The 13,974-nt window shown below is 50.6% G+C and overlaps 1 protein-coding gene across 1 annotated transcript; it reads right to left on the bottom strand.

The window, feature by feature from the left end:
* Window positions 1–585: 585 nt before the first annotated feature.
* DUSP5 (dual specificity phosphatase 5) lies at window positions 586–13,684 on the bottom strand. Its single transcript, XM_019459407.2, has 4 exons — window positions 13,098–13,684; window positions 7,942–8,090; window positions 4,869–5,088; window positions 586–2,090 (listed from the first exon to the last, which is right to left on the bottom strand). The coding sequence occupies exons 1-4, from the start codon at window positions 13,474–13,476 to the stop codon at window positions 1,690–1,692; spliced, it is 1,149 nt and encodes a 382-aa protein (XP_019314952.1). The 5' UTR covers window positions 13,477–13,684; the 3' UTR covers window positions 586–1,689.
* Window positions 13,685–13,974: the final 290 nt, after the last annotated feature.

The raw sequence follows: 13,974 nt of genomic DNA, 5'->3' as shown, positions 1-13,974 counted from the left end.
TGGCTGTAAACCTACTTATTGAAGGAATTACCTGGAAGATTTAGTTCCAAGGGTAAAAAAGGGGAGTAGGCACTTATGGTGAACAGTCACCTAATTCACTTGGCCATTTTTTCAACCTTTTCTGAGTGTGTCCCATGTACCAGACACTAGGAGGCTGACCACAAGCTTGGCCTTGGTTTGCTGCAACCAAGGGCCCTTGAGCTTTAAGGGACCTTCAGGATCATCTAGCTCGGTTCGCTCATTTCATTGATGAAGCATCTGAGGTTCAAGGCGAAGTCTTTGCCTGGACTCACGGGAGTGAAGAGCCCTGAGTGGATGAATGCTCTGACCTCCTCTCCATGTGGCTTTCACCTAAGGACTTGCAAGTGAGCTCAGGGAAGCTTCTCGGTCGGAAAGCAATATTCTGTATCGTTAAGATCACCAGCTCATGGGCGGACGCACAGCCTCACGCCTCCAGCAGCACATGCATCACCACTGGCCTGGTGCTCATTTGGAAATAGCACTCGTTTGGATCCAGGGAGACAGGCTGGGTCCCCACCTAAATGTATTCCTACCTTACCCCAACTCACCAACGACGAACAAGTGTTTTTTTTTCTTTTTACTCTTTTTATTTTGCACTATAAAAAAACAACAATATGAACAACAACAACAACAACAACAACCAGTAACATACTGCTTTTCTTCACATTCACATGGATTTTAGGAAATTATTGCCTTTTCCCCTGGAGAAAGAACCTACAGACAAAAAAGAAGTACCACATTACAAAATCTGTAAACCCCAGAAGTCCACAGCTTGAAGACAACCCCCAGGGGCAGGGATGAAGACGTGTGTCACCGGAGACGAGACAAGCACACACGAAGGACGGCAAACTGGGGAAAACGACCATTTCAATGCCACTGACCCAGACAGCGGGTGCCCTATTTCCCTTGGCACCCACTGCTACCACCTCGAAGGGGTGATTTTTGGTCTAAGGTCTGAAGAAGAGTTGCTTTGAGGAGAGGTGCAATGAGAAAGGTTCAAGTATGAGTAAGAATCATGCGAAGTCCGAAGTCAGGAAGAACCCACAGTGGAGAGGACACCCAGATAGGTCAGTGTCTCCCTACTTCAACCGCTTGTCTCTACTGGCCCCAAGAGGGAGCCTCAAAAACATCTGAGGGTTCAAAGCAGCACACAGATCGTGTCCCTCCAAACCCTGCAGGGTTACTTTCCCGACTGGGTGGTGATCAGCTTATGCCCTGAAGCAACAGAGACAGATACTGAGACTGCCAAAGTTAAAAAAGTAAGGTGGAAATTGTGCTTCCTTCAAAACGAATTGGCTTCGTAACTGCCTTTTCTCCCGGTCTAGCAACTGCTTTCTCCCATGCTGCTGCAGGGATTTATTGCCTTACGCTTGAAATGAGAAGGCAAACTTGGAGGTACAGGGACTGGGCGGTCCTGAGAGGGCACGGGGTCTGGAAGTACAGTAGTTGGCACGCGCTGTGCTCTCATGATGGCTTGGCCTTCCTTCGGTCCCGAAAACCTATCCCCGATGTCAGTGTGAAGTTCCTTTGCAAGCCTGGTGCTCACTCTCCCAGTGGGGCAGTGGGACAGAGTGAGGTCTTCGGTATTGCACAGGTATGAAATGTCCACGAGTTTAGAAAGCAGAATCACAGTTGTTCTTGGGACTGGGCTGTTTCCCCATCCCGGTTTTAGCAGGATGTGGCCGTGGCCACGGGGCTCCTGCTGAGCTCTGAGACTGTTGAGTGGGTGGGCACTGGCACCAGCACCGAGGTAGGGAATGTGCAGTAGGAACCTTGCATGTCAGGGCTCAATGTCTGCAAATGGGCTATGAATGAAGAGCTGGCTGCCTCCCCTTGGCAGGAGGGAGCCTGTGGCGTGGAAGGCAGGATCTCAGACTCATACTGCAGGAGCTGGCCCATGAAGCCGAAGTTGGGCGAGACCACACTCCTCCGCTGCTTGATGTAATCGAAGGCATCCTTCAGGCGGAACTGCTTGGTTTTCATGAGGTAAGCCATGCAGATGGTGGGCGAGCGGGAGATCCCAGCCTCACAGTGGACCAGGACCTTGCCTCCCTTTTCCCTGACACAGTCTGGAAGGAAGAAAAGACAGTGAGGATGAGTTGGGACCGGAACCCAAAAGGCAATGCCAAGATACAAGCATTAAACACAAAAGTGACCTGGTTATCAAAACATCACGTCTGTTCGACAGCTGAGGTTCCTACACAGTCTCTGATGCCCCTTGGCGAGGACGGAGCTTTTGGGGTCCCACCAAGGTCTATCCCCACTTAGGACCTTTCTATCCTTAGAGGTGCCTCCTTGTTCGCCAGGATACTTGCATAGATTCTGCCCCTGAGCAGGCCAGACCTGGAGTGCAGCAGTCTCACATCCCTTCCTGGAGATGCCATCTTAACTCGGGTCCCGTGGATGGGTTTCGAGAGGGCATTGGGAAATCCTTGACATTGCGTGCAAATTTATTGGGTAGGCGCATTTTTCTGAGAGGGTCCCAGGTACAAAGACTGACTTGGAAAAGCAATTCCTGTCTCTCAGGATCTGAGTCTTATGGTGATGACCCAGTAGTCCTCTCTTGCTAGAGGCTTGTCAGCCTCGCTGGGCACCGTCTCTGGCTGTGCCAGGGGCGGGATGCTTGGCTCAGCTCCCAGGGTTCCCACCACCAAACATACAATAAGTAGTGCACAGCCACTAATTATAGCCCTGGCTAAGTGACGCTTACTAGACCGGAGGATATAAATGGCTTTCGCAAACTCCATCTTGCACAACAATGGGAGTCACTGCCATAAAGCTACCACCATCAGTCAGCATTCTTTAGCTCAATATGACTAGGGGGTGCCCTCCTTTCCTGTTCCACTCCTCTCCCCCAAAGAACTACGATAGTTAAAAATGAGGGGCAAAAGGTTACGCACATACACACACCAATTAAAAACCACGAAAAACAGCCGTTCCAATTCCCTCTCTTGCTAATGAGGAAATGATTACATTACGACACGGGAAGTTCGATGATGTACCTGGCACTATGTAAGGCCACAGTACACAAAAACACTGAAGGTTTTGAAGGGAAAATCAAGTCAGCTCCCTTACCCGCCTCCCTCCTCAAGTTGGAGACGTTTGTAAATGAATCCGCAAGATCTAAAACATCAAGTTTCTGAGGAGGCAGGGAGGAACCCTGGAGTTTTCCCAGCAGAACGAAAATCCCAAAGGACGCGCTCAGTGTAGCTCATTGGAGGTACCCCCAATTTAGTCTGACTCAAAAGAAATAAAGCCCCGGTAAGTTAGTTCAAAGGGGACCCCAACCCCTAGGATTGCAGGGTCATGACTCCTGATTTTCTTTTGCTCCTTGTAGGCTAGCTTTTAGTTGACCGGTGCCGTATCCAAGAAAACAAAGGGCTTAGAGCGTGTTGCTTCCGCTCTACCCCTCAGGGCTGATGTTCCATGTGACCTTCCCAGGGCCTTCCCCTGGGAAGGAGGTCAACACAGGGTATGGCCTCAGTCCCTCCTTTTACCAGGAGGGCAAGAAGTCTGGGGAAAAGCATCCTGTGCTTTCAAAATGCTGTCGGTTTGTGTGGTTATGTACACAACACACAGGATGGAGAAGGAGGGTTCTGAGAAATGGACGGGGGCGGGTTTCATGACCTCACCGAGTAGCTATCTAGGTAATTAAATAACTGGCAGAGAAGGGCAAGGCATTCCCAGGGTCAGGGAGACAAAGCCAAGGGTTTCCCACTCGCAACCCATCATTTGGGCTGCCTCTCAGAGAGCCAAAGGAATCATCTCAGCCCAGAGGCTCAGGGGACCAGGACATGGTCTTTTTGCCTCTGGTGAGTTTTCCAGTGGGTTTCCTGTAGAGGAGAAACCATGTGCGATGAGCACTGGGCGCACCAGGTGGCCAAAGCTAGGCGGGGTGGGGGGTGGGGGGGCTTTAATTGCTACCCGCACTAAGTAGTTATTGCTGTGGCCAACATCTGCCTTTCCCCCTCCAAAAGCCCTCCAAACAAGATAAGGAAAATCACATCTCAGCTTCAACAGCTATGCATATTCAAGGGAAAGAAGGACTCTGGGAAAGAAGGCAAAACAACGAGGTTGGGGAGTGGTGTTTGCAAGTCTGAGACAGCAAAAAGTCAGCCTTGCAGCCGAGGAAGAGGGATGGGGGAAAGGGAAGATGTCAAATGAGAGAAAAATCAAGGTTATGCTGAAGAGGTGGGGACCCAGGGCCCAAAGCCCTCTCCGGGCAGAGGGGCCAGAGGCTTCCAGGCCTGCACAGGGGAGGAAATGATAACTGCCTAACACAACGTACAAAAGATGACAACTTTTCTGTGCGCAAAGCATGAAGCTTGATCAAATGCTATCTTTAATCCAAAATTAGCTGAAAATGCAAAACAAATTGCCCCTAAAGCAGTCTGCCAAAAACCATGAAAAGCTGCCAGGGCCCTCGGGGCTCAGCGTGTTAAGCAGTGCTCTCTCAATCCTTCTGTTTGCTTTTTAAAAATACCCCAACCTACGTAGGAGCACAGTTGGGATGGTTCTATCCTTCCCTTGCTTCCCTGCTGTGGGGCATTACGCACGGACACACCGCATCCCACCCAGCTTGAAAAAATAACACGAGCGGCAGTGAGTACTGCCATAAAATATTAATTCATTTATCTTGCAAATTAAAGCTCCTATTAATAGCAACTCCAATCCTCCCCTCTGCGTCTTTGGTGGCTGCAAACCTTCCCGGCTCCAACTCCTGGTGGTTGCACAGACAAGACGCTTGTTTTTCTTCTTGGCAAAGGTAGCCTCCATCAGTACGTCAGAACCAGAACAGGTGCCCTAGGTGGCTCCCCAAACAACGGAGGGCGAATGACTGAACCTACCAATGAAGTCTATTGCTTCTTGAAAGTGGGAGCTAATGTCAGCTGTGTGGCTGTCTTCCACGGGGATCCATTTGTAGTGTAGGTGGGTCGTGCAGGACTCGGAAATCCGCCGTGAGACATTCAGCAGGGCCGTGATGTGCAGGCTGGCGAGGAGCTCGCACTTGGATGCATGGTAGGCACTTCCAAGGTAGAGGAAAGGGAGGATTTCAACTGGGCCGCCCTGGAAGCAGGGGCAAAGGATAGCCAGGGAATATCGGATTAGCTTGCTCATTTAGGAGAGGAAACAAAACAAGCCTGACCTACTTGTAGGGTGGGAGGTTCCCTTTCTGGTTTCCAGGTAGAGAGTTCAGAGCCAGGGTAGTTCAACCAGCAGTGTGGGTGGAGCCACCACCCCGGCCAACTCTCTACCCTACATTGCTACCTTGTGACTCAGTGACGGCAAAGCCCACGCGGTGAAGATTTTCGTTTTCTTACACATATTGATTGAGGAGGCAGGAAATGCTAGCAGCTTCCCTGTGCTGATGGGGACGAGAAGTAATGGGAAGAATCGAGAGGCTAATGTCCCAAGTTCTAGCTGCCCTGACAGAACCAGGGCAAGCCTTTTAACCTTGGGGCAAGCCCTGTTTTTTCTCTCAGGGAAGCAGATAAAACTCAACAAGATGAGAACCCTGCTTTGCAGTCCTGATATTCTATAGTGTATCTTATCAAACCTAGGACACTGATCCTAAGGTGCATGTGGTTTTAGCGATGTTAAAATGTGCCCCCAAAAGGATGCTTCTTAGAAGTGAAAACAACCACTGTTTACCCAGGATCCTTAAAGAAAAGCTGTTAAGCCATGGGCAGAGGGGCTTCTCCCACACCTGATCTTTGTCAGGTAGCGCTGAGGGTTTGTGAAAGATGCTTACATCAGCCTTTTGGAAGGCCACCCACACACCAGGATTCCCGTTAAGGAGGATCCCAGTTAGAACCAGAGACCATCTCCCCTGAGGCACAGTTAAAAGGAACAGCTAGACTGTGGCAGTCTTAGCACTCCAGGGTGGCAAGACAAGCCAGTCAAAACTGGAACAATGGGAGCCCCCCCTCCCCGATTTAGAGGGAAACACTGTGCTTGAGGGGGGACAGTGGCTGCGTCTTTGGGAGCCTCTCCCATATCATCCATCTGCTTCCCGTGTTTCCACTTCCTGTCCTGGAATAAAGTAGAATGGAAACTCAGCCAGATCCACAGTAGGGAAAGAGGCATAGGATGAGGGACAGCAGCAGGCAATTCTCAAATTACCCATCATGCAGTGTGTGCTTTTTCTTTCCAGAGAAATCAAGTGTTTGGGCAAAGGTCAGTTTGGCTAATCAGAAGAAAGTTATGGAGGATTTTACAAAGGATAGTAAAAGTAACAACTAGTTATTTTATTAGCACCTACAATAGCTGGCCCTGGACTTAATACTTTATACGCACCTACATAGATCTCTCTCTCCTTTTAGTGCCTGGAAAACACTGACAAACCAGGCCTGGGATCTCATCCAGTTACTTATATAGCCTAGATCAACATACTCCTGAAACCACGTTTCTTTGTTTTTCTGAATCCCGTTTAGACTCAAGAGGAAGAAACCCCAAAGGTTAACACGAACTTGGCTTGGCTTCTCTCAAGGCAGAAGCGCTTCTAAGAAATAGCACGAGGGGGTTCCCCAGATGAACCCTGGAGACACATCAGGGCCTCCCCAGTCCTCTCGGCCAAAGGTCTGTTGTGCTTTCATGATATCCTGCCAATTCTTGTTTCTCTTTCACTTTCTGAGAAGTGAGGGGAAAACACCACCCAAACAAACAAAAATAGGAATCCAGCTAAGCCGCATGCCCATGGCTTGAAAGCTTGAGGGTTCATCATAGGCTGTATTTTCAATAAAGAAAAACAAAATAATAACCGTGGCACCTTGCCAAGCTAATGGGCTCCCTGACCCAGGATCCCATTCAAGGGAAGTCACTTGGCTTTACTGGGAAGTTTATTCGCAGGGGCAAAGCTCTGCTCATGCTAGGCAGCTGGCACTTTAAACAACAGTCAGACGTCTTCCTTTTTATGATCTGGATATATTCTTATTTTGTGGGAAAACCTTGAGAAGCTCCTCATACCAGGTCAGGTGGCTAGGATGGCCCCTTTCTAAAAGAAGGCATGTAGAAAACAGAACAAGGTCTCGCAAAGAACCAGAGTTGAGAGAAGGGAGGAGGTTTGGGCCTACTGTTGCCAGGATTCTTTGCAGATAGCTCATTTCACCAGCTGTGAGACAAGTTTTTTCCCTCTGTAAAAGGGGAAGGTGGGCTTTGATCTCTGGTTTCTGCCAGATTTGGGACCTTGCCCACCTTTTGCCCATCCTCCAACATTGTAGGTAACCCCTGTGGAAGACTGAGCCTTCCACATTTTCATCCTTTAGTGAGTTGTCAGAAGGTATAAATTCTTTGAAGGAAACTACCCCCCCCCCTTTTGAATGAGTGTTAAATCCTCTATAATATCTCTTGATCTGCTCTGGTTTCTGAATTTATGGAATTGTAAGCACCACAAACCCTTAGAGACTGCTTAGCCATCCCAAGGGTTGTTTCTCCACGACCCTCCCTCAACCTCTCCCCCAGCCCCATTTCAGTTAAAAATAACAAGACACACTTTGACAGGTACTAGGCTGGTTTGTAGAAACTGCAGAGCATGAACAATTCAGGAAAAGATCAGGAAAGATCAACACAGGAAGCCTGAAAGTCGGCTCTGAAACACCTTCAGGAAACCTAAACCGATATTTTGAAGCTTCTCTGCACTCCCTAGGCCAGCTAATAATAATGTATCTTTCACTTCCCCTTTTCTCCAGAAGCTGTCAAGCATCCTGTGGCTCGTTTGCTCTTGTCAGCTTGTTTGCTGGAAAGAAGCCCATTTACTCTTGGATGGAAACTCAAGTTGGCAAGTAACAGCTCTCTGAAGCTCGAGGGCTCTGCCCAAAACCCTGATCCACAAAAGAACGAACCGGTGCTGCTGAGCGGGGAGAGGAAGAGCTGGGGTGCCGAGGAAGGAACAGAGTCAGCAGCCAAGACCACACCACGTACCTGGTCATAAGCCGGCCTGTAGCTGATGCTGAGCACTGGTTTCCCACACTGGTTCATGAGGGCTTTCTCGGTTTCAACCTTCTCTTGTGAAATGGGTTGTACATCCACGCAACACTCAGGATATTCCGAGTAGAAGTTGTCATATCCTCCTGCAAGGAAAACAAAAAAGGAAGAGAGATGTTAGCATTGATTTCTCAGGCTTTCAGAAAATGCCCCCAATTAGTCAATACCCCAAGTGTGGAAGAGTCAAGAATATTATGCTAACACAGATTCCGGTCTTACAGAAAAATTGAACCAAGCCAACTAATAGCTTTGGAATAGAAATGGGCTACACCCCCCTCTCCCCGCCCCCCCCCCGACACACACACACACACACTTTTTTCCCCTCTCTTCTAACAAGCTACAGTTCAGAGAGGCAATGATTAACTTTTTGCATCTATCAGAAGCAGCTTAAACTGTGAAAGGAAATGTATCCGACATCTGGCAAATATTAACCAAATCCCTCCAGAAAACAAAAGCTATTTTCACTTGTTTGTCTAAAATGCAGGTGTGATTATACAGAATTTCATTCATTTGCAAGAAGAGACTCCTAAATTGGTTTGCTTCATCCCTAGCCCATTAGCTCTGAACTGAATTATAGACGGAACCCTCTCTATTCATAAGGGAATGGGGGCCAATATGAGGTTTAAACACAGTGCAATAAAACAACCCTGCCCTTTCGCACTCCCAAGGTGCTCAGAACACTGCTGACAATCCTCTCTATAGGTCCGATTTTGAGTAATCAATCTAGTTAATTAACTTCCAAACCAAACTGGAGACCCAAGGCCTTTGGAACTTAATTCTCAGTCCCAGTAAGTAAGAACTGTCTCTCTCCCCTTGAAGATCACCTCACCTCCCTGACCTTTCTCCACGACTACATATCCTCAAATGATAAACTTCTCCAGATGGGTCACTTAAGGTAAAACCTATCTGTGACCAAGTCATAGAAACTTGGGTATACAAAGAAGTCTCAGCTACTACATACAGAGAACAAACTGAGGGTGGATGGGGGATTGAGGGAGAGGGGAAAATGGGTGATGGGCATCGAGGAGGGCACTTGTTGGGATGGGCCCTGGGTGATGTATGTAAGCCAATTTGACAACAAGTTATATTCATAAAAAAATTTTTTTAATGCAAAAAAAAAAAAAAAAAAAAAAAAAAAAAGGCTAAGGCCCAGCACTCAGTGGTTAAGAACCAAATGAAAAACTGGCCTCAGAAGCCTCAATGAATAGGCCAGCTTTACTTGGGGACATCCTTGCTCCCAATCCAAGAGGACTTAAGGCCCTTCCAAGAGCCTCCAGAAAACCTGCTTCTAATTTTTTTCTGACCCAGAAAATTCACTTGGGGTCAAATCATCAATTAAATACACATTGTAGAGGCCATGTATTTTCTACAAAGTCCCCTCTTTCTTCTGTCTCTTGGTGTTATTACAGCTCCACAGTGAAGCATGTGGTGGTTCTAACCCCCTGCAGTAGACAAATGGTTAATGGATACCATGGCGGTCTCCAGCTCCCTCCCAGAAGCTGCAGCCAATTCCTAGAATGAGTCATCTTGCCATTACTGCTTCCTCCCAGCTTGCTGGAACTGCCCCCGCCCCCAGTGAGTACACTCAAATCTCCTCTGTGGTCACTTTAACAAAAAGCCCATTGGGCCTCCCCAGATGAGCTTCTGGACCTCTAGGTCAGTCAGGACAAAAGACCACGCCAGAGAGCAATGGAGGTGGAAGGTGGCGGTGTTTGTGGTTTAGTTTCCCCTTCCTCCCAACCATAGCCCCTAGGCCCTTGCCCTCCTAGGAGGCAGAAAGAATGTCAGACTTACACGGACACACAGACACACAGCTTCGCTGTAAGAGGTGTCCCTAGCTAGTAAATCACTTCCTGTGCCTGGGCCTCCAACATTTTGGGTTCCAGGAGACAAACTGAGTGATACGGAACAGGAATCTGGAGTAAGAGTGGCCCAGGCGTTCCCAAGCTTTCCCAAGAATGAGGCTTGGGAAAGAGAAGCAAGCCTTCAGGCCACCCCATCTCTTGTCTGTAAATAGCGCACTTAAGAGTTGGCTGTTAGGAGGACAGACAGGAGGTGCGGGTGTGGGTTGGGTCCTGCCTGCCCACTGACAAAATAAGGCAAGCAACACAGATTCTCAGCGTAGCTCTGAGGGCCAGATAAACAGCGTCCTGTCTCTTCAAGCTGGGGTCAGGAGTCCTTCAGATTAGAGGGTCTCTGTCTTTCACCCACTCCTTTCAGAGGCATGGAGAGACAGAACATTCTTCTCTGGTGCCTCACTTGAGTTGCAAGAGCCGAGGCAATTCTTTTGGCTGCCTCAACCCTCTTCAGAGTGATTCTGCTTTTGATCACCATTGCATTACCAGGGGAGCAGAGAAGGTGCATGCACACTGCGTATAAATACACACTGACAATGCCATTAGGTCATCACCTCATTTTAGCGGGGTTTTTTTTTTGGGGGGGGGGGTGAGAGGAGGATTAAGGGAAGCGTAAAAGGCATTGCTCCCAAGATCTGAAATGCCACTAGATTAAAACCTGAATTCAGGCGTGCCTGGGTGGCTCAGTCAGTTAAGTGTCCGGCTCCTGAGTTTGGTTCAGGTCATGATCTCACAGTTTGTGAGCTGGAGCCCCACATCCAACTCTGCACTGACAGCATGGAGCCTGTTTGGGATTCTCTCTCTCCCCCTCTCTCTCTGCCATTCCCCCATTTGTGTGCACTCTCTCTCAAGATAAATAAGCTTAAAAAAATAAATAAATAAAACCTGAACTCACATCTGGACATGAGTTAGATAAGGAAAAAAAATTTTCTTTGGCAACAACTTAAGATTTTAGTAATGTTATAACGTAAGTATCAAGCAACTTATACTGAAAATTAAAACACACACAATATCAACCTGGCAATTTTACTGAAAGATAGTGCACATGCAAAGCATCTGGACAAAGATCTACTTTACCACACTGCCTCAAATAGTGAGGCTGAAAGTAACCAGCCAGCTGCCACCAGGGGATTTGTTTAAAAAGTAAAATTGGGGCTCCTGGGTGGCTCAGTTGGTTAAATGTCCAACTTCAGCTCAGGTCATGATCTCATGGTTCGCAGGTTTGGGCCCCAAATCGGACTCTGTGCTGACAGCTCAGAGCCTGAAGCCTGCTTCAGATCCTGTGTCTCCCTCTCTCTCTGCCCCTCCCCCACTTGTGCTCTGTCTCTCAAAATAAAAACATTTTAAAAAATTTAAAAAAAAGTAAAGTGGACATGTATGCTCTGATATGGACAAATATCCCAAGATCGAGTTAAGTGGAAGAGGCATGAATAGAAAATACACAAAACCATTCTATGTTTTAAAGATACTCATGGCAAATTAACTTGCCTAAAGACGAACAAGAGAAATAGTGGGTGACTGTCTCCGGAGAGTGGAAGTAGGTTCTAGGGGGTGCAGAAAACCCACTTTTCATTGTAGAGCCTTTGTGCTTTAAAAATTTTACTTGTGTATGTTACTCTCATTAAAAAAAAAAAAAAAAAAAATTTTTTAAACATGAATTTTCCGGAGATGTGAGTCTACAGAGCTGCTTACTTCCTGTGGCAGTAACTTCTAAACCATCAGCATGCCCCCCCTCCTCCCACCCAGTGCTGAAGAGGGGTGGGGAGCCGAGGTAGTACCAGGAGGAGTTTCCTGGAACATATCTTTCATGATACTTGGGGAGGCGGTAGCTTTTCCTGTATTCATTGCTAAGAACAGGAGACAAAAACCACATCAGGAAGAGAAAAAAAATCCGGGGCTAAGTGTGAAACTTCTGCAGAGCTTGGAGGGCATCCCTCCATCCCCTGAGGGCTGAGGATGATGGACAAGGAAGAGCATCTTCTGCCTGTCTCCTCCTTAAGAGGAATCAACCAGGGACAGTCTACAAGAAGTGCTAATACGAGGGGAGGGGGGGGGCTGCCCATGTGATCTCCTGGCCTGGACTGTGTGAAATTCCCCAAATTGCATGGTTTTAAAACAAGGACTTCACCCTCCATTCACTGCCCCCGAGTTCTGAACCACATCACTGTTGTATCTCAAGGCGTCTGCAACAGGGTTGGCAGGGCCTTGGGGCACAGCTTGGGCTGAAGCCTCATCTCTGCACTGTGGGCTAGGTCTTTTAAACATTCGAGGTTACAAAGGACTCAAATACAAGGCGGGAAAAGTCACAGGAGTTGGCCCAAGAATCATTGCTCTGTAGTTTGTCAATCACCCACCACACCACCAGGAAGTCCAAGTCCTTTCTCCAGCAGGTGTAATGGGCTGACTGGTGGGGCAGCTTCTGGGGCATCCCAAACCAAAGGCGACGGAATCCCCTCCACCGCTAAGGTCCTGAGTCCTGGCTGCACCTCTCCGGAGTCCTGGCACGACTGCCAACCGCCCCTCACCCCGGGGAGACAGCAGGAGGCCAGCCCTGCGGGGGTTTTCTCTGGGCGGTAGAGCGAAGGGGTGAAAAGGGTGGGAAGGCTGTCAGCTCCAAATTGAGCTAGAGAAAAAGGTCTGGGAGGGGAGAAAGGAAGGCCGGAAGAAAACAATAAAAAGCAGTAAAATAAAATGGAAAGGAAGGGGAGGGACTCGCCAGGGTCAAAAAGGCAAGAGGGGTCGGTGAAGACAACCCAACGTACGCTTATTTTCCAGGCGGGAGGAAAGGGGACACCGCGGCGCCACGCTCCGGGGGGTGGCGACCTGCTGATCCCGCCAGATCTGTCTATCAGAAAGACTCAGAGCCCAGGCCCCAGCGAGGGCGGCTAAGCCGGCGCGGGGAAACGGGGACCCGCGCCAGTCCTGGCCGACGGCCCCTGCCTCCGAGAAGGGGCGCCCCCGGCAGCGTAACCAACCGCACCCACCCCGGCGGACCTGCCGCCGGGAGCTTTCGAGGAACTCGAGTGGGGAGGGGGAAGTTCTGAGCGCTGACAGTGGCGGTGCCCTCCCCAGCGCACGTCAAGCCCCAGCGTGCAGGCTCCGGCAAGTGGAGACTACCGGGTCCGGGGTCGAAGACGGCGCCCCGCACAAGGAGGGGACCCCCAGAGCCCCGGACTCTCCGGCGCGGTGGCAGATTGGTGGTTGGTGACAGGGAATCGGCGGCCCCGATGCGCTCACCTTTGAGGAAGTAGACCCGCGGGCCGGCGGGCAGGCAAGCGAGCAGCGAGGTGAGCACGACCCGCGCGGCGCTCTCCTCGCGCAGCTTCTGCCAGTGGCGGCTGCCCTGGTCGAGCACGACCACGGCCGCCACGCCGCCGCCGCCCTCCTGCAGCAGCCGCGCGCGCGCCGCCTCGTCGGGCAGCACGTAGCGCGCAGACACCGCGCCGCCGCGGGCCCGCCGCAGCACCACCGAGTTGAGGTTGACGTTGAGCGAGCCGCGCACGCTCGAGGCGGCGAAGGCCAGGTAGGGCCGGCAGTCGAGCACCACGCAGCGCGCCGCCGCCTCCTTGCGGAGCATCTTGCGCAGCTGGCGCCCGTCGAGCGACGTGACCTTCATGCCGCCGCCGCCCAGCGGTCGCGCGCCGCGCGCCCCGCAGGTGCCCACGGCCAGGGTGCCCGCTGGCGAGGCACGGGAGGGCGGCCCGCGAGGCTGCGGCCGGCCGACCGAGCCCGGCGCCGGAGCGGCCGCTCAACTCTTCTTTCCCGCCCCGAACGCTCGGCACCCGGCCGGGCCACTCGCCGCCCCAGAAGCCGGGGATTCCGCCGGCAGCGCGGCGTTTTATGTGAATGAGTGTGCGGCCTGTGACGTGGCTGCCCATATAAGGCCAAATATGGGTATTTCCCCGCCCCCTTCGGGCTGTGACCACACCCCCGGGGAGCCGGAGGCGCGGGGCGGGCGCCCTGCGTTAGTCAGCCGGAGAAAGAGGAAGTGACAGGCGCCTCCCTCTGCTTTCTGTGGCATTGCGCGGAGACACTCACTCGCGCATCACCGGGGGCTGCCGGTGGGGTGTCAGGAGCGTTACGAGGCCGAGGTGACCCACGCTGTGCGGGAAGA

This window comes from Panthera pardus, unplaced genomic scaffold, assembly GCF_024362965.1.
Source record: "Panthera pardus isolate Hobbes unplaced genomic scaffold, ASM2436296v1 HiC_scaffold_22, whole genome shotgun sequence".
Classification (NCBI taxonomy): Eukaryota; Metazoa; Chordata; class Mammalia; order Carnivora; family Felidae; genus Panthera; species Panthera pardus.
This window is presented reverse-complemented; position numbering and strand designations above follow the sequence as displayed.

What these genes read in the sequence shown, in the direction of transcription:
- DUSP5 (XM_019459407.2), bottom strand. Translation starts at nt 13,476, where the DNA reads ATGAAGGTCACGTCGCTCGACGGGCGCCAGCTGCGCAAGATGCTCCGC. An exon ending in GCGGGTCTACTTCCTCAAAG is followed by an intron (nt 8,091 to 13,097) that starts GTGAGCGCATCG and finishes TTTTCCTTGCAG; the next exon opens with GAGGATATGACAACTTCTAC. An exon ending in AGAAGCAATAGACTTCATTG is followed by an intron (nt 2,091 to 4,868) that starts GTAGGTTCAGTC and finishes TCTTCCTTCCAG; the next exon opens with ACTGTGTCAGGGAAAAGGGA.